This window comes from Durio zibethinus, chromosome 12, assembly GCF_047325235.1.
Source record: "Durio zibethinus cultivar Kanyao isolate XHJ-2024 chromosome 12, ASM4732523v1, whole genome shotgun sequence".
In the NCBI taxonomy this organism is placed as follows: domain Eukaryota; kingdom Viridiplantae; phylum Streptophyta; class Magnoliopsida; order Malvales; family Malvaceae; genus Durio; species Durio zibethinus.
Window position 1 is genome coordinate 2148065 of NC_143173.1, and position 20426 is coordinate 2168490.

Genomic DNA, 20426 nt, shown 5'->3' on the forward strand with positions numbered 1-20426 from the left:
TGACAACTTTATGTCATGAGTCATATTTATTTTATGTCAAATAAATGATGAGTTATCTTACTTTAACTTTATGTCAAGTCGTTTATAAAATTGTAATTATGCTTTGTCCTATTAGGTTACTATTCTTTTACTTTTTTCATGTATAAATTGTAAGCTCTTTATCTAGGAAGGAACAAGTCTTGAAGTCTCGAACAAGTTAAGTTAACTTTTCCTAAGTTTTCTTTATAAAAATATGTTTGACTAAAAAGCCTCTCTTTTCTTTTGGTAATTCATTTTCCCTTCTTCCATAGTTAAAACTTTAGCTTCATGTTTTTTTAAAGCTATTTCATAGTTTGCAGTGATACAAATTGAGTATGCTCTGCAGTTATCATAATATTATGAATACTCTGCATAAAAAATTCTTGTTAAGCTATTAAACAGATCATTGATCCTTTCCCTCAGCCAAAAAAAAGTTATACTGAACTAAGATCATACTAATAGTAAGTTACTATAGTGAAAGACATATCTCCATAAAAATCAGGCCATCAGTTCAATGTTAAGCCAGGAGGGTGCCAGAGTTTTGAACACCGGTTAAAATATCTTGGTTATAGGTATAATCTATGAAACGTTTATGTTTGGTATTATCTTGACAAGTTAACCAATCTGCACACTATCAAAAAATAGTATAAGATAGTATTATCATGATTCTACCACCCGAAGAGCCCGAAACTGAAGCCATTAGTTGTCAGAGCCTTGGCACTACTACTTGCCGCTGTGTATAGAAATGGTATCAGAGTAAAGGAAATGATGTTACTCTTCCAACAATCTTTCCAACATAATTCATTTTGATCTCTTTGATGTTTCAGTCACATACTTTCAGTCTAATAAAAATCTCGTATATGCATACAGATCTCCACAAGGACATTGTTATTGGGACATAAATTACAAATGCAAAGAATGCGAGATAGACGAATATAAAAGCTTCATGGATGATGATGATGATGTTCCAAAAAAGCAAAAGAATAAAAAGTCTTCCCAGTAAAAGTTCAAAGAAAGATATGAGAATGGAGACCCTAAAGTTGATCTTCACATGATTATTATAAAAAAAAAAGAGCAAAAATACCTAACGTGTACAATTCACGTTATCTAAACTTATAATTTAAAATATGATATAATAATATGATAAAAATACAATACGAATATAAAATACGATTTAAAATTTTAACAATAATTATATCTAAATTTAACAAAAACAAATAAATATATTTTATGTTTTCATATTGATATGAATTATAACATGTGATTTTCATATAAAACATAATATAAATATACAAATTTTATTATTTTATAGGTAACGAATATACGAATCACCAAATCTAATAAGAACTCGCATAAGTAATTCACATAATTAAAAACTTATCAAAAATTAATAATTTAATAGTGATTTTGTAATTTTGTTAAATTTTGAAAATGATATTTTATATTTGGAAAAATACACGGACTAAATTTTTTTAAAAGTTATTATATATTTAAATAAGTATAGAAATTAATCTCATAATTTTTTAAATATTTAGAGGTAAATTTGATAATATAAAACACGATATAAATACGATACGAAAATAAAAAATAAACATGATATAATTTAAAATTTTAACAATAACTATATACAAATTTAATAAAATTAAAAAATATATTTCATATTATTATGTCTATATAAATTATAACATATAATTTTTATATAAAATATAATATAAATATAAAAATTTTAATATCTTATATAAACATTTTCAATGGTACAAAATTTAGGGTTCTTTAGGAAGAACCCTAAATTTTTTAAAATATTTTGTTAATAATAGTACACTAATTTCAATCCAAGCAAATATTCATGATTTGTAAATGTACATTTAAATCGTGGTCTCAGCTAACTCTAAAAAGTCAACAAGGTTGTTATTAGTTAGACTTAATTCAATAAAAGAAAAAGTACATGTAGAAAACATTTTAAAAATGTATTATTTTTTTTATTTTGTTAAATCATTTGTTTTTGCTTCAATTACACACCTACTCAATTAGTGGCAGCTCAGTTTTCTTTGTTTTTGATTTGATCCATGCTTGACCTCAAAGCTAGCTAAAATCAAATAAAATTGTTCCTAAAGTTAAAAAAAAAAAAAAAAGAAAGTAAGAAAAGAATGAAAGAAAGTGCGTGACTGTGAAGTTAGTATTATGTTAGTATATAATACTATAAAAATAAATAAAATAAAATTTCATTTAATTAATTAAAATAATTATTTATAAAAAAAAAAATTAAATTGCAACATATATAATTTATTTTTTAATTTTCACAAAATATTTGTATCAAAAATAAAATAAAATATACTCTTTACCATAAAAATAAAAATAAAATAAGCCTACCAAATCCTAACTACTCTTCTAGAGCACCATGGTTGGTTTTTTTATTTTTTAATTTTAATATTGACTAAAAATGAAAAATATAAAAGAGTAAAATTGTTGCAAATAAATGCATGTAATTTCCTTTTTCTTTTTTCTATTAATTTATAATATATTCTTTTAATAATAAAAATAAAAAAGAAAAACAATTAATATTTTTAATGGCATTCACGTAATTTAACAAATACAACATGTCCAATCTAGTAAAAACAACCTAACGCTGCTAGCTCTACCAAACGTTGAAGACTCGACTCATCAACTCAATCTCCGACACTTTTTCCCGATTCCGACTCGCTGGGGTTCGATTTTTCTAACCTTCAAAAATAAAAAATCAGTTAAAAAAAATGTTGTTTTGAAAAGGCAAAAAGGCTGAAATATTTCAACAGATTTTTGGGAAATTTTCAATCAATTTCTTTGAAAATGGCAGCAGTTCCAGTTGAAGAAGCCATTGCAGCTTTATCCACATTCTCTCTAGAGGTAATTTATTACTTAAAATGTAACTATTTTTCTTTCATTTTTAGCTCTGCTTTGATTAATTTGCTTCTAAAGATGTTAAATTTAATTTCTGAAGATTTGTGTCCAAAATGGGTTTTCTCTGGAAACATAAAGAATCCATTTTAGAAGCAAATTTGAAGAAATTAAATTTAACTTCTTTGCTAGCAAATTAATGAAGAAAATTACATTTAATGCTTTTTTCCAATAAACCCATAATTTTCATGGCTCAAATTTGTTTTTTTTTTTTTTAAAGGATGAGCAACCAGAAGTACAAGGACCGGCAGTGTTGGTGTCAACTGAAAGAGGAGCAACTATCAGTCCCATTGGTATTCCTCTCTCTTAGATTTAAGGTTTTTTTTTTTTTTTTTTTTTAATGATGAGTGGTTTTAATTTTTAGTTAAAGAATGAAAATCTATGTTCATTACAATGCTTGAACTTCAAGTTTTGGAATTTTGATTTGTATGAAATATTAACTTGTGAATTTCTTTTGGGATTAGTAAAGAGGATGGGCTTGGAATAGATGCAATGCCTAAGGAGAGTGGTTGTTCAGTGATTCTTTTTTATTGGTTTTTGTGGTATTGAAGTTGCTTGATTTCTCTTTTATTGTTTTTTTCCCTCCATAGTTGTGTTCTCTTTCCATTCCTCATGCATAACTGATGAAATTTTTGTTTTTTCAGAGTATAGTGATGTTTCTGCTTATCGTCTGTCTCTTTCAGAGGACACGAAAGCTCTTAATCAGCTTGTATGTTGATTTTGTTTGCTACTTTTGGCTTTTCTCATAAATATTTTTGCCTGAGCTATTTGGAGTCTAAAGTTATTTGAAATATTTTGATAATTTTGTAATGTTTTCTTTTTGTATCTGAATTTATATTTTGATGGTATGCCAGAACACACTTATCCATGAAGGGAAGGAGATGGCATCGGTACTTTATACATATCGCAGTTGTGTCAAAGCACTTCCTCAGGTACTTTGGCATTGGTTAAGGATCCAAAGGAAAAGAAAAAAAATACTTTTGAGTATATCATCATGACCATCATCATAACAATTATCATCATATGGGAGAATATTCCTTTAATAAGAAAGACTAAAGGGTCAAAAGAACCCTTGAACAAAAAATTAATAAGCATCTTAGCCCCTATCATTTTATTGCAATCAATTAAGCCCTCAAACATCTATTTTCACCAATTGAGCCCTTATTAGAAGAAAATAAGGTTAACTTTCAACACCGATTTCCATCTAATCTTTGGCTTAATTGGGTGAAAATAGATGTTTAACTGTTCAATTGGGTGAAAATAGATGTTTAAGGGTTCAACTGATTCGAAATAAAAAGTTCAAGGCTTGATTGATTGTAATAAAATATTAGGGCTTAAATAATTATTGAATTTTTGTTTGAGGGCTCCTTTTACCCTTCTGCCAATAAGAAAACCTCATTACTTTTGAAATTTGGTTCTCTTTTGCAATTGTGTCACTTATTGTGTATGATGTCACAGCTTCCTGATTCTATGAAGCATAGTCAAGCTGACTTATATCTCGAAACATATCAAGTTCTGGACTTGGAGATGAGTCGATTGCGTGAAATTCAGCGATGGCAAGCATCAGCTGCATCTAAAGTATATATCCCGTTACTCCATTTTAATACTCTGTTTTTTCTTAATGTTGCAGTCTTGTCACTTATTCATGACTGTTAATTTGTAACTCAGCTAGCAGCTGATATGCAACGTTTTTCTAGGCCTGAGAGACGCATTAATGGCCCTACAATAACTCACCTTTGGTATGTTGTGATGGTTCCTTTTTTTTCCTTTAAGAAGCATGTCTTGTTTTCTTTTTCTGTAACTACCTATTGGACTGCTGAATATTTTAATATGCAAACTTCTCATCAAAATTTAAATGCTGATATTAGAATAAGTTCTTCTCATAAGATGCCTTACTTATGCTTAGTATATTATTTTCTTTTTGTGTCTAGGTCTATGTTGAAGTTGCTCGATGTTTTAGTGCAACTTGATCATCTCAAAAATGCTAAAGCAAGCATACCTAATGACTTCTCTTGGTACAAGAGGTAAGAATTATTTTTAGTTATTGCATATTGCTTGATTTGGGTTGTGTTTCTCTCTTAGCTTGCAACATAGATTTGGATTTGGTTGTAGGCTGTGTAATTTGAGTAGGATCTTAAAAAATGCAGCAAGTTATTATCAGGTTTGATGCTGAATGGGTTATCATCAATCAGATTTTGGGGAATGTAATTGCATATTTAAGTTGTTTATCAAGGGCTTTAGGAGTGGTTCGGTTTAAACAGCAGATTAAATTTGTCTACAAAGGTACCATAAAGGTGAGGACAATGATAAATAGAGAGGATTAGGGATAAGAACTTAGGTTGCTTAAATGTCTCATTCACTCTCTTTTTGGTTTCAGCTGATTCATATCTGTTGCAAATAAATGAGTACTTATAGATAGACTGTTGTAGTAATGCAGCTAATGATATATGGAAAAAAAAAAAAAACTTTTATGCAATCAATGTGTTTCAGATGCATACTTGAGTGACAAACAATAACTGGTGAATCAAAACCTGGAGAAAGAGAAAGCTAAAAAACAAGCAGAAAACCAGTAATTAAGGTCTGAGAATTTTGAAAGTTCAAACTTACCAGTTGATCATCAAAGTTCAAATTCAGTATTTAATGGTTTTAAAATTTGATATTGTTGGTATTCAAGAAATCAGTAGAATTGAGTTTAGTCTTGGGCAATCTCCTTCAAAGAGATTTTTAACAAAGTTTAACATCATTCTCTTTTGACCTATTCCCACTTCGACAGGACATTCACGCAAGTGAGTGTTCAATGGCCAGATACAGATTCTATGAGGGAGGAATTGGATGATTTACAGGTGTGTCTTTGTGATCTGCTAGGATGATGCTTTCCTTTCACTTGAATTTTTGCTTACTATTTTTGTTGTGATAACTAATACTTTTTTTATTGTTTTCTGTTACAGATTTTCTTAAGCACAAGGTGGGCTATCTTACTGAACTTGCACGTGGAAATGTTCCGCGTGAACAAGTATCCTGTCTAATACATGTTTGTGGTGAATGCAGTATCTATTAATGCATCACCTGCATGATACCTTAAAAGAACAATTATACTATTTTGTATTCAAGTTGAACCTTGTTCGACAAATGTTTGGTATGTTGCCAGGTCTTAGAGGAAAGTATTATGCCTTTTACTATTCTTGCCTCATTTAGAATCCATGATAAAATCTTTTTTATTTGTTTTTTGGACAATTCTTTTCAATGCTTATTGAGGACCTTGACTGAATATAGTGTGGAAGACATTCTTCAAGTTCTTATAGTCTTTGCCGTTGAGTCTTTGGAATTGGATTTTGCCCTTCTGTTTCCTGAGCGGCACATTCTTCTCCGAGTATTGCCTGTTCTTGTTGTCATGGCAACATCATCAGAGAAAGATAGTGAATCACTCTACAAGAGGGTGAAAATCAACAGACTAATCAATATGTTTAAGGTATTGTGTCTCAGTGCTGGTTTACAATGCCATATGGGAAGCAAAACTATTGATTATATATTTTCTTTCTGCTTGAATTTTTTGACAACAAGTTGGCATAATTAAATTAATAGCTTTCTATTTCTTGGTGTAGAATGATCCAGTAATTCCTGCATTCCCAGATCTTCATCTTTCTCCTGCTGCAATTTTGAAAGAATTGACAGTGTACTTCCCAAAATTTTCCAGCCAAACTCGTCTTCTCGCTCTTCCAGCACCTCATGAACTCCCACCCCGGGAAGCACAAGAATATCCTGTGGACTTTTCTGAAACATTGTTATGTTTTGCTTAATGCTTATCACAATTTTTTTTTTTGTTTTGGTCTAGTGAACTTTTTTTAGATCTTTACATGATATAAGAAATGAACTAAAAATGGTTGTGATGATCTCTGCTTTTAGATGCATATTAAGTAATTATTTTAACTGACAGCAAACAGGATGAATGGCTTAGGTCCAAGAGTAAGACAATGATGTTAAACCCTAAACATTGAGTTTTGGTTATTAAGCTATGTGGTCCTCGATATCACATTAATATTTCTTGTGTGTCTATTGTTCAAAACCCTTATGAAATGTCTTGTGACATATCTATCAGTTTGTTCTGTGCAAATATATTTGCTCTTTCCTTGGTAAAACCTTGACATAATCACTTATCAGAGGCATTATCTGATTGTCAATCACATTGGAGCTATCCGTGCTGAGCATGATGATTTTGCTATCCGTTTTGCTTCATCAATGAATCAGGTGCTTTTCCAATCTCAGTTCCTTAGTTTCCCTTTCATCATTTGCAGACATATTTCTGTCACTGCTATATAAATTACTAAACCATTGTTACTCTTTCCTCAAAATTGTTCGTGCAGCTTTTGCTGCTAAAATCAACTGATGGTGCAGATATTGAGTGGTGCAAAGAAGTGAAAGGAAACATGTATGATATGGTTATTGAGGGTTTCCAGTTATTGAGTAGATGGACTGCACGTGTATGGGAACAATGTGCATGGAAATTTTCTCGCCCATGCAAGGATGCTGGTCCCTCAGAATCACAAGAGATATTGGCATCTTATTCTGACTATGAAAAGGTACTTTATTTGGGGTAAAATGCACCTACTTGGCTAATACTGTTAGTCCCTAAGCTTTTCTTGAAGTCTTGTTTTTGTCTGTGCCTCTTAGTTGTTCCGTTTAAGTTGCAAACCTCTTTAACCCGTTGCTTTAACAGTCACATTTGTGGTTGGCTGGCCATGTGTTTTGAGATGCTAAAGCTCATTGCAGCTGTGCTCGCTTGAGATGGTATCTTTGAAGTGAAATTGAAGGAAGAATCCTTATGAACTAGAACTAACTCGAATAGATTCAATGTTTAAGTTGCCTGCCGGTTCTTGTACTATTCATATTTTGCTTGATAGAGTTTTTATGAAACTTGAATTATTTTGTAGGTTGTACGATATAATTATAGTGCAGAAGAAAGGAAAGCACTTGTTGAACTTGTTAGCTACATAAAGAGTGTTGGATCAATGATGCAGCGGTCTGATACGTTGGTAGCTGATGCTTTATGGGAAACAATACATGCAGAGGTCCAAGATTTTGTTCAAAATACATTAGCCACGATGTTGCGTACTACATTTAGAAAGAAAAAAGATCTATCAAGGTGCACATTTTAAATTAGTATCGTGATATTCAAAATTTATGGTTTATGTGGTTTTTATAAATATGATGGCCCAAGTATATTGTTATTTTTGTTACTGTACCATTCCTAGGCTTATTTCATCTTCATCATTAGAGAAAAATGTACTATATCTGTAAGTTTCATACATGACTAGAAATTATTTATTGTTTGCTCTCAACTAACTTATGTTTTCATAATGTTTGTAGTATTAAATATAAACCTATCTTACGACATTTGCCTTCTAAAATTGAGGTGCAGTATGTTACCCTGCTATGGGAACGATAATCTTCACAAGAGCAAGATTTATTCATGCTTTTCTGAACTGTGTTCTATCAGAGCACTTGTGGAAATTATGAGTTTGTTCACTAAGATAAATCTGCTTATAAACCACTGTACATTTTCCAATTAAATCTTTGCAACTGCTTATATCATTTATTCAATTGCTAATTTTCCAGGATTCTTTCTGATATGCGGACCCTTTCGGCTGACTGGATGGCAAACACAAGCAAGCCTGAATCTGAATTTCAGTCTTTACAACATGGAGGTGATGAAAGTAGAGCAAATTTCTTTTATCCAAGGCCAGTGGCACCGACAGCAGCCCAGGTTTGTCCCCTGTCCAAGTTATTTTATGCATGGTGTGATGTTTGGTTTTGCTTGGCCTCTGCTCCTGACTGTTTATAGCATTTATACTTCTTAGTATATATAATTTCACCACACCAATGGAGAGAAACAACTCAATACCCTTGTATAAGCATAAAGGTCTCTCATGCACGTCAAAATTCAAAGTGCCAACACATGTTAGCATGGGGACGTTAGAGTAATGTAAAGAATCAAATGTAAGCTGAACTCATATTTTCATCCTCTTTAGAAGCATACTTTCCTTTGTCGGGGAATCTAATTCCTCTTGCAAATTTCCAACTAGTGACTTATCAATTGCAGCAATGCTATAGAAAGCGAATGGCTCAGTGTGAATACATGCCTCAATATCCAAAGCTTTTATATTGTTGTTCTTTTTTGGTTTAAGTGAATTTTTCTATGGAAGTGGCTTTTGGAATTAAATTGAGGATATATCTTGCAGCATATTATATAAATGGTTGATTTAAACTTTGTAGAAAGTGTAGTGTATGATTTGAAGTTTGTCATTTTGGCTACTCCTACAAGTGTAGGTGACAAACTTTTTTTTCCATTTCAGGTTCATTGCTTGCAGTTTCTGATATATGAGGTGGTGTCTGGTGGTAATCTTAGGAAGCCTGGGGGGCTCTTTGGTAATAGTGGGTCTGAGATTCCTGTTAATGACTTAAAGCAGTTGGAATCCTTCTTTTACAAGCTTAGCTTCTTCCTGCACATATTGGATTATTCAGGTATCTTCTTACCTTATCTGCATTCATCTTTTTTACCTAGAAGTCTCCTTTCTGTCTCTATTTCTAGTAATAGAAAAAGCGAATGTTTTCAAGTATTAGATAACTGGCTTTTATCAATGCTAATTGCTTCACTTTTGTGCGACAAATTGGACTAAAGATGATTGTAAGTGGTTAGGGGGTAGGGTTTGTTTTAGATATCTCTTGAAGTGATACTTGTATGTGCACATATAAGGAGGCAGACATGTTTGTATATAACATTCATGCATACGTTTTACAGTTTTGGAAGCTGGTTTATTTGAGGGAAAATAGCAAGTTAATAACCAATCCACTGGAAACTACTGTGAAGCTAGTTTTTGCTACAGGTCCATTTTGAATTGTTGATAGCACCACAAATATCAAGTTGAATTGTTTATCTTGACTATGGATTGCAATGGATCGGGTCGGAGCGGGTTTTTGCTCGGCCCAAACCCGACCCGACCCTATAAACATAAAACCTAAACCTGACCCGATATTAAAATATTATTTTTCATACCGACCCAACCTGCATATGTTTAAACCCGCAACCGATTAGACCCGAAATTAATAAAATATTAATTTTTAATATAAAATATTATTTTTAAATATAAATATAAAAAATTAAATAAATATATAAATATATAATATAAAATTAAATAAATAATAAAAAATATATACAGGTCGGGTCAGCAAACCCGATCTAGCTTTTCTTTAAAAATAACCGACCCGACCCGAAACCCTTAAAAAAAAAAAACCCTATAGGGTCTGGTCGAAACTTGTCGGGTACGGGTTAGATTGCCAACCCTATTTTACAGGCATAGGTTACCAACTTTTATATTATTGTTTTTAATCAGAGCTTTTACAAGAGCAAGAATTTCTTGTAACTGATGCTACTATTTGATGCCTATGCATATGTAACTGATGTTGCCATTTCTTGTAGGTCCTTGTAAAGTTTTGTGCTACTCTCATGTTCCATAATCCTAATCAAGAAGGAAAATGGTGCTTGAATAAAAGATCTAGCAAAGTAGAAAATGGTTAATTCTAATCTTGGTGTGATGGTTTTTCTGCAGCAACTATTGCAAGTTTGACAGATCTTGGTTTCTTATGGTTTAGAGAATTTTACTTGGAGTCTTCTCGTGTTATTCAGGTAAGAAAGATAATAATACAATTTGTATTACATAATCTGTCCAATTTCTTTCTGAATTTATTCTAGTGTATGATGCTTTTGTTTAAGCAGGGAGGACCAGTCTAGCTTGTCAAAATACTGTTCTGCTGGTTGTTTTTGGCATCTTAAGTTTTTTTTCCTGGAAGGATGAGTAAATAAATTTTCAATTTGAGAGTAAATCAAAGAACAGAATATATGGGAACTCTCAGCAGGAGCCTATTTGGTCTCAATGCAATAGATTTCCTCTTTTTGCTGGGATCAGCTTTATTGCTTTTTTTTTTTTTGGGTGGGGGTTTCAATCCATTTGGTAATTAAGGGCTAAACATGGTATAGGGGTGACTAATAATTGGTTCCAGATATTCTTGTAGGGCCATGAGTATTCAACAGGCATAAAACATCAAATAAGATGAGACCTTACCTGGTTAAACGTGACTTTGATTTCTGCTGTTGGGAGGCTATAAAACATCTTGCAAATGTATTGATCACTAAGTGCATTATTCCATTGTCAAATTTCCTATTCTAGAGCTGCTGTGAGAACACAGCATTTTGTGCCCTAACAAGGCCGCCTTTTTTTGTATTGGCTGGAATGGTGCCAGATCTATTGATATGAAGTTGCAAAACTTGTTACAATTGCAAGAGCTTCAATTTGCCACCGTCATCTCTCCTGTGTTAGTAACATGCTTTAAGTGGGCACACTTGTTGTTTGCCTATTAGTTTTCTTTAGGCTTGTGAGGGCTTCAGACTAATTATATCTTTACAAGTATAGTTTTGCTTTAATGTTTTTCCTTTACTTTATAGTTCTTATTTCGATGATTCTTTTGCTTGTTAATGGCAACTTGTTTCTTATCCATTTACAGTTTCCGATAGAATGCTCCCTTCCCTGGATGCTTGTGGATCATGTGCTCGAGTCCCAAAGTGCTGGTCTTCTTGAAAGTGTATTGATGCCATTTGACATTTATAATGATTCGGCACAGCATGCACTGGCTGTGCTGAAGCAGCGCTTTCTCTATGATGAAATTGAGGCTGAGGTAAAAATGACTTCTGACTTATCCTCTGGAACATGGATGTTTAAATCTTTCTGCAGATGTCAACTTTATCTATCAAGAACAAATAAAAGATCAACTCAACAATCCTTTGGGATCTTTTGTTGATTTTATAGGTGGACCATTGTTTTGATATATTTGTTTCTAAACTCTGTGAAGCTATTTTCACATATTACAAGAGCTGGTCTGCTAGGTACGTCCTTTGCCTCTGATAAATTTGCATGTGCTAATTGAATATGAAACTAAAGCTAACCTGATGTTGTTTCCACGTTCTTTAGTGAATTGCTTGATCCATCATTCCTCTTTGCCTTGGATAATGGAGAAAAGTATTCTATCCAGCCTATGCGGTTCACTTCACTTCTAAAGATGACTAGAGTGAAGGTGAATATGTACTTTACATTTTACTAATAGATGCCTTGCCATTAAAAAAAAATATATCTTGTCTAATTATGGTGACTTGTAAGTTATTTTATCTTGATGTTCCCCAAATTACTTGGTTGTTTGTGGAAATGATGCGTATTCTCTCAAATGCAAACTTATTTCTCAGGTCTTTTAATTATCTACCTTCAGATTTCATCTTATTTAACCTCAATATTCAAACTATATTCCTGTTAATTGGTTTAGGGTCATATTGTAGGACGTAATACACTTATGGGTCAAGTATTATTCTGATTTTTTTAATTGGATGTATTTGTGGTTTACCTGTATATTTAATGTCCTTGGTTAGCATCTTATGCATTTTTCTATTTTGGGATTGGATTGTTTGTTCTTTTCTATTAACAACATAACATTGTCATAGTATGTTATGTAGTTTAGATTTATGATAGCATTTCCTCACCAGTTCACCACTAGTACCATCCATAGAGATTGGATTTATACACTTTGAACTTCTCCCATCATTTTGGATGGCATCCTTCCATCCCTATTTACTTGCATGTCTCTGAGCATTTCTTTCTTTTCCTCATCTTTTATCTTCATTGCAACTTGTGAGATATTCATGCTATAATATCTTAAAACATATATTGCATCATAAAATTTTCTAGTTCCTTGTGTTATATTTTGGGTTATTTTGTACATTGCATGTATGTTACTTCTGTCTTTTTTTGTTTATGTCAAAAAAATATACTTGTTTAGTGTGGATGTTAGATGGTACTCTCAATTGATGTCAACTTTTCTGATGTATAGTTACTTGGGAGGACCATTGATTTAAGAAGTCTGATTGCTGAACGGATGAACAAAGTCTTTAGGGAGAATCTTGAGTTTTTTTTTGACCGTTTTGAGTCTCAGGATCTATGTGCCATAGTGGTAAGTGGTTACATCCTTTTTCTTTTTTTTTTTTAATCTATGTTTTATAATCCAATGGCAAATATGATGTCTTGTTGCAGGAATTAGAAAAGCTTCTAGATATATTAAAGCATTCCCATGAATTGCTTTCGAAAGATCTTTCAATAGACTCATTCAATCTCATGTTGAATGAGATGCAGGAGAACATTTCTCTTGTGTCATTTTCTAGTCGACTGGCTTCTCAGGTTCAAGAAAACATTCCACCTTTGGGTGTAACTTTAGCTTACAACTTTTGGATCATTGTGTCATTGAATGCTTGGTTTTCACTTCTGTCTGTTAGATTTGGTCTGAGATGCAAAGTGATTTCTTGCCAAACTTTATCCTTTGCAATACTACTCAGCGTTTCATCCGATCTTCAAAAGTTCCTCTTGTTCCTGTTCAAAAGCCATCAGTTCCACATGCCAAGCCAAATTTCTACTGTGGTACTCCAGTAAGAAGCTATGGTTGATCACTGTTTTGTTGGTTCTACAATTTCAATCTTTGTGACAATTGTTGCAAAGAAATTTCTCTTTGCTGGTGTGCCAACTGATGTCAATGAATAGGGTGCCAAAAGTTTTATATGTACTTTTTCCCTTTTATGGTCATTGCAGGATTTAAATTCTGCACATCAAAGTTTTGCCCGTTTGCATAGTGGATTTTTTGGGATCCCACACATGATTTCCGTTGTTAAACTTCTAGGATCTAGGTCATTGCCATGGCTTATCCGAGCACTACTGGATCATATATCAAACAAGGTATGCATGCCTTATTGACTCTAGTTATACACTTCTTCTATAGTAACTAGAGTGTAAATTTCCAGACAATTAAAGTTTAGACAATTTAGTTGACTTGCATGTTGGTGTATACCCATTCCTTTATCTGAATTTTTGTTCTTCACATTTAAAGCATTATTTATTGTCAAGAGCTGTCATGATAATTTACTTGCATCACATAATCTTGAGCCTTAGTTGCCAAATACATCATACCCGGGCTACACTAGTGGAAGTTCAATCTGACATATGGTTCACTGTATGTTATAGGTTGCCACACTGGAGACTATGATTACAGGCTTGCAAGAAGCACTGCCGAAATCTATTGGACTTCTTCCTTTTGATGGTGGTGTGACAGGTACAAGTTGGTGTTATTGGTTTTTTCTTCAAGTTTTCTTACTTTTTGTTCCTAAATACATCAGTTGTATGCAAACAGTTTTGAAAGATATAGTGCTCTTTTTTTATCTCCTTTTCCCCCTTGCAATAGCTTAGGATCCTCCTTTTATGCAGTATTAAAATGCAAAACTTCAGTTGATATAAGAATTATAGCCTTTCATCTGATTGCAGTAAAGTTATGGATGTCTGAGAGCCGTGTTTGGGATTTAAGACATGCTATATTTTATGTGTTCATTCAATTACAAACATACACACATATTATATATTTCAGAACATTTTTAGAAAGTCAAAGCAATTTATGAATGTGTGATTTTCTGAAATGGCTGTTGATGCCAAGCATAGAAACTTTCCGAGAAGGTGCATCACAAGATATGCATCTCCATTAATTTTTAATGTGCAATTATAAGAGTTTTTACCATTCACAGAGCAAGTAAACAATGTGATTGTAGTGACCTTTACCGAGTTCCAACAAATGATTTGGCTGACTATCCTTTATTCATATTTCTGGACTTTAGTGCTAAGCCAGAATACTGGTGGGAAATATTTGGTGTGTAAATTGTTAAGGGAACAAAACTCTGTGCGTGTTAAAAGTACATTTGCTTTTATGTCACTGTCATTCGCAGCCTAATGACTTATGGTCACTGTGAACATCATACCATACACTACTAGCTATTCTTGGTTGGATTGAACACTGTGAATATCATAATGACTTAGGCTGTAAATGAAAATTTGAGGTTGAAATCTAATCGTGAGTTTTGTTTGGGATTGAATTGATAATACATTATCATTATCCTTGGTGACTCTTTTTCTTTTATCCTTCTTGTTCTTGGGTGGAAAGAACGGTGTAGGCAGTATCTGAATCTTATCTTCCACTTGTATACTGATTTCTCTATATGCAGGATGTATGAGGCTTGTTAAAGAGCAGCTTAGCTGGGGAACAAAATCAGAGCTCAAAGCAGAAGTTCTTTGCGGAATAAAGGAGATTGGAAGCATATTATATTGGATGGGGCTCCTTGATATTGTTTTGGTTAGTATCTAGAATTCTTCATTTAGTGGTGCTACTCCTACTACTCATGGGGAACACATGACCTGGAAATGTTTGAATGATACAGCTAACTCTTTTGCATGTAAGGATGTGATTAAAAGTAATACTGTTAGGAATCCAGCTTAAAATAAATTGGTGATAGTTGCAAAAACCCAATCTGAATATAAGGCCACAACATACTTGAAACTTAACTAATGTAAGATAACAACAAAGAACATGATTGTATTTAATCGTGCATGCAATTTATTTGTGAATATATTAACAGATTTCTTGCTTCATGATAATTCACTCTTCATTTCCTATCATTTAGGTCAACTATGATACATTTATTTGAAAATAGTATTCATGCACTAAAAAATCAAGGTTTCCTGCCCTTCCTAGAATGGACAAGAAAACAAATTAATGAGTACAATCAAGAATGTTTGGCTGTACTTAAGGGGTAGTGAGGTCTTTTTCCCTCTTATCTGTTGGATCTTATCACAAGCCTGTTGGACAATTCTAATTATTAACGCATTGCATCAATTTCTGATTTGATTTTAATAATCCATGTTGTTTCTGCTTCTAACTTGTGCAAGCTTGCTTTATAGAGAGAGTTGGATACCACACATTTCATGCAAACAGCACCTTGGTTGGGCTTGCTTCCTAGTGCAGATGGGCAAACATTACATTCACAAAATGGAGATAGCCCTGTTGTCAACCTCTTCAAATCTGCTACTGCTGCAATTGTGTCAAACCCTAGGTGCCCAAATCCAACCTCTTTTTACATGATGTCAAAGCAGGCAGAAGCTGCAGGTGTGTAATTGCAAATAATTTATTATTCCTACGATTCATTGAGGCTGCTTACCATTCACTAAACAGCAGAAATTTGTCAATTTTCAACTTGAAGAATCCATAAATGTCACTGTGAATCTAGTAACAATTTTTGCCCTTGTCTCCTAGAAATAGGAAAGCATGCTAAAACTGTAAGATTAAGAACCACTCCAGAAAAATGTTTTTAACACCATTCAAGGGAAACCAAGGAAAATGAAAATCAACAAAAATGTTTTTAAAACAAGTCCAGACCTCAAAATATTCAAGGGAAAAGGTTATTAAGGGCAACCAAGGTGGAATGAGTGGTCAAACGGTAACATAGCTTGATGCAGTAATAATTAATATTTTCACTATAGAATAAGCACTAGCCACTATCTCAATGTAGCCTGTAGATGTTAGTGCCTTATTCCAGGTTTGTGTACTTTTCTTTGTGCTTCTCTGTTCTAAAAGTTCTTGTGTCTTCCTTGTGTTGCAGATCTCTTGTACAAGGCTAATTTGAATACTGGAAGTGTTTTGGAATATGCCCTTGCATTTACAAGTGCAGCGTTGGATAAATATTGCAGTAAGTGGAGTGCTGCTCCAAAGACTGGGTTCATTGACATCACAACTTCGAAGGATTTCTATCGTATATATAGTGGCCTCCAAATTGTAAGGAACAACCTTCTGTAACCCTTAACATAAATACTTCTTTATCTTTCATACTGGATCTTGACATAAATTTATATTCTTGTAATGTCTGAATCTTTCAAGAGGGATCTATGTTAAATGCTTATAAATCTGTTGATAATTATTTTTTTCCCCACTTGAGTTACATTTAATTGGAGCAAAAGAGGAAAGTTTGCTGCTCTATCGCTATTGTAGTTCAACCTGTTGGAGAAAAATAGACAGCCAATGATCTCATAATTTTTGTTAAGTGATGATGCATCTGATGTTGCTGCTCCCTGAACTAGTAACAATTATACCTCCAAGATACTGCTGAATTTTGCCTGAAACTGTAGATAACATATAAGCTTCATGCATGTTTTTACTTTTTTAATAAAATATTCTTCTAAATGATCATTGAACAGAACCACTACCACTTTAATATATTGCATTAATAGAAAAAATGTCATTACTATAGCTGTGATTTGATGTCTTAAGAACAAAAATATTGCTTTTATATATCTTCTGGCTCTAGGGTTTGCCTGCTATATTGCCTCTAATTCTAGATTTATGGCGCATCTTTTCATCCAATATAAAGTCTATAGATGGGATAATATAGAAATCACTTTTTTTTTTGTGTTATTATATTGATTGGTAGCTGCTACAATCACTGTAATGATAGATCTCATTATCAATGCTTCCATGTTTTCCTGCATTTTAAGCTGTGAGCTTTGACTTTTAGTTTGGAAGCTGTATTATTTAATTATATCTATTTAAGTAACCATATAATTTAACAGCTTGACCAAAATGTTTGATATGCTATTTCAGAATGGTTCACCTATCCTGACAGAGTTGCATGAAATCTTAACTCTACGCTTTTTCACCCTGGAATGGGTGGTTTTAGTATCTTCTGCAACCACTGATTTTTTCTGCTCTTGAACCATAGGGATTTCTGGAACAGTCTGTGCAGTTACAGCCAAACAATCACGATGTGCTGGGTGACTCGGTTGCTTGGGGTGGTTGTACCATAATATACTTGCTTGGGCAACAGCTGCATTTTGAGCTATTTGATTTTTCATATCAAATCCTAAACGTTGCAGAAGTTGAAGCCACATCAGTCACACAAACACATAAAAATCCTCATTTTGGCCAGGTTCAGAATTTCTACATTTGTTTCTGCAGGAATTTAAAAAAAAAAAAACCAAAGGTTTATTTGTCAATGCATATAGAAAACCAAGTTCATAATTTTCTTCCCTTCTGCTTATTACTCACTCTTCTTAAAATGAAGTTTGATTTGAGGTTTGGGATCCTACGACTAAGCTAAATAGCTAGTTCAGAATCAGAATGAGTGTATGACATTTCACTATCGATACAGTGTTGTTTCGAGACATAATATAATGAGGCTTGTATAGCCAAAATAACCATAAAATATTTCCTCACACGTGTTGTATTCTTCATATATTAGACTATTTTTGGCCCCAAAAAGTTGACAAAGCTATAAAATAAAATTAAAAATCCTTTGTGATTTTCTTTCAGTATGTTAGTTGCCTTTGTATTTGGTCTATTGCTGACTGCATTAATATTTTAAAAGGGATGGGATCCCCTGTTAGAAGCAATGAAGAAAGCAAGAAGGTTGAACAATCATGTATTTTCAATGCTGAAATCCCGTTGCCCTCTCGAAGACAAAACTGCTTGTGCTATCAAGCAAAGTGGTGCTCCTCTACATCGGATCAAGTTCGAGAATACTGTTTCTGCATTCGAAACCCTGCCCCAGAAGGGTACCTGACTGAGTTCTTCTGTCTTCTGGTCATGTGATATGTAGGTATTTGAAGTTTCTGAAGTTATGTGCTCGGTAAGGAAGAAAATGTACATGCCTCCAAATGCTTATATATGATGTGAAAAATCAATGAGCTCATGTATAACACTTATCCACATGCACAATGAATTCAATTTTATAACCTTTTCTTCTGCCATTGTCTTTTTATATATTTTTTTATTTTTTAATTCTTGAGGCTGGGAACCTTTTTTTTTTGTAATCTTTGCTGCCTTAAATCCTTAATTCATCAAATGCACTGCCAACATTTGTTTTGCAATTTGCATGACTCTCAAAAAGATCATTCTCTTTCCTCTCCTTCTCTCCATTCCTTTGTCTCCATAACTGAAACTTAATTTAACTGATCAAAGAACTGTTGATAACATTGAATTACTAGCCATGTCAATGAAGCTATCTAGGAAACATATGATAACATCAAAGGTGAGAGAACTTTGAGCTCAGAATTTAGCTTAGTTAACTCATGTAGTCATCTTTAAGATGTGGCATTTAGTAAGCTTGGGATTAAAATTTCAACATATGAAATCTTTTCTTCTATTTTTGGATTGAGGAAACATATGATAACATTAAAAAGTTCATCCTCTTTCCTCTCATTCCATGCTTGAAACTTGAAGTTAAATGATCAAAGATCTGTTGATAACATTGAATTTCTTGCCATGTCAATGAAGCTTTCTAGGAAATATATGATAACATCAAAGGTGAGAACTTTGAATTCAGAATTTAGTTCAAGTAACTTATTCAATCACTTTTAAAAAATAATATTCAGTAAGTTTGAGATTCAAATTTTAACACTTATAATTTTTTTTTCTTTTTTTGGGATTATAATCTTTTTTGTTAAAAAAAGAAAGCGAGTTTTTGAAAATTCATTACGGTATAAAAGAGATAAAATATGAAGGCATTTGTAGTTTATTCTTGCCAATTTAAACCTAAAGAAAGCAGCAGAAGGATTCAATGTAAAGCAAAAAAGAAATGCAAAGTGACCTAAAGAAAAGGGTCAATGTGCCATAAAAAAATTGAAAAGTGCACCAGAGAAAAGGGTCAAGGAAGATTATAAAATCTACTCACCAACATTTCTTTGGAACAAACTAGACCTACCAACTTTTGAAGGATAAGTTCAACCTGCCTAATGTATTATAGAATTCCTCATGGATGGAGATAACATAAAATATATATATATATATATATATATATAATTTAATTATAAGTAGGAATGATTGCTTGTTATGTGATTCTAAAGCATATCTTGCCTTGCTAATTATATGATAAAAGTACCTGTCCTTTTGTGCCTTCATGGGCTGTGTTTGTCATCTTAGAAAAAAAAAATCAAACAGATTAAACTATATAATATATTACTACTTGACTGAGTTATGACATCTCATAATTCCCTATTATATCAATTTTTTTTAAAAAAAATTTAATAAAATTTTTTTCTTTTTGGTAATTTTGCATTGAATTAGCAAGAACAATAAAAATATTTTGAAGAGATATCTTAATGATTGAAAATTTTTGAGTTCAAATATTGAGATAAATAGAATAAACTTTATGATATAAAAATGATTATCTCTCATTATGTATCGTAATTCGAACATATAATATCACATCTAAAAAGAAAGATGAGAACAACAAAAATAATAATACATGGAACAATTATTGATGCCTAACAATTGAGCTTAAAGTAGCTTGCAAGCAAAAAACTTGAATTTGCAAAAAGGACGAAAATAGGGAAAATGTAAAATCACATTGAAAATCAAAGCCTACAAAATATGGCAGGTTTTGCCCTAGCTGAGCCAAAGGGATGGTCCACAAATATTTCAACATCGAAGCATGGAATCCACTTTGGGTTAAATCTATCACAGGAAAAAAAAAATAAAAAAGGACCCATGAGAGCAAACTCGGTGGTTTGCTTGCTTTGACT

The 20426-nt window shown here is 32.6% G+C and overlaps 1 protein-coding gene across 1 annotated transcript; it reads left to right on the forward strand.

Moving 5' to 3' along the window:
* The first annotated feature begins 2686 nt into the window (after positions 1-2686).
* On the forward strand, positions 2687-18653 carry PIR121 (transcription activator). The gene is made up of 30 exons (XM_089768969.1): positions 2687-2901; positions 3173-3245; positions 3597-3661; positions 3807-3884; positions 4411-4530; positions 4621-4691; positions 4884-4976; positions 5726-5795; positions 5901-5965; positions 6226-6421; positions 6555-6713; positions 7111-7197; positions 7314-7529; positions 7881-8092; positions 8566-8713; positions 9303-9471; positions 10557-10633; positions 11509-11679; positions 11811-11887; positions 11973-12075; positions 12880-12999; positions 13080-13223; positions 13319-13468; positions 13629-13772; positions 14058-14145; positions 15083-15210; positions 15816-16020; positions 16514-16686; positions 17627-17833; positions 18272-18653. Exons 1-30 carry the CDS (start codon positions 2845-2847, stop codon positions 18464-18466), a joined length of 3861 nt encoding a protein of 1286 aa, XP_089625095.1. The 5' UTR covers positions 2687-2844; the 3' UTR covers positions 18467-18653.
* Positions 18654-20426: the final 1773 nt, after the last annotated feature.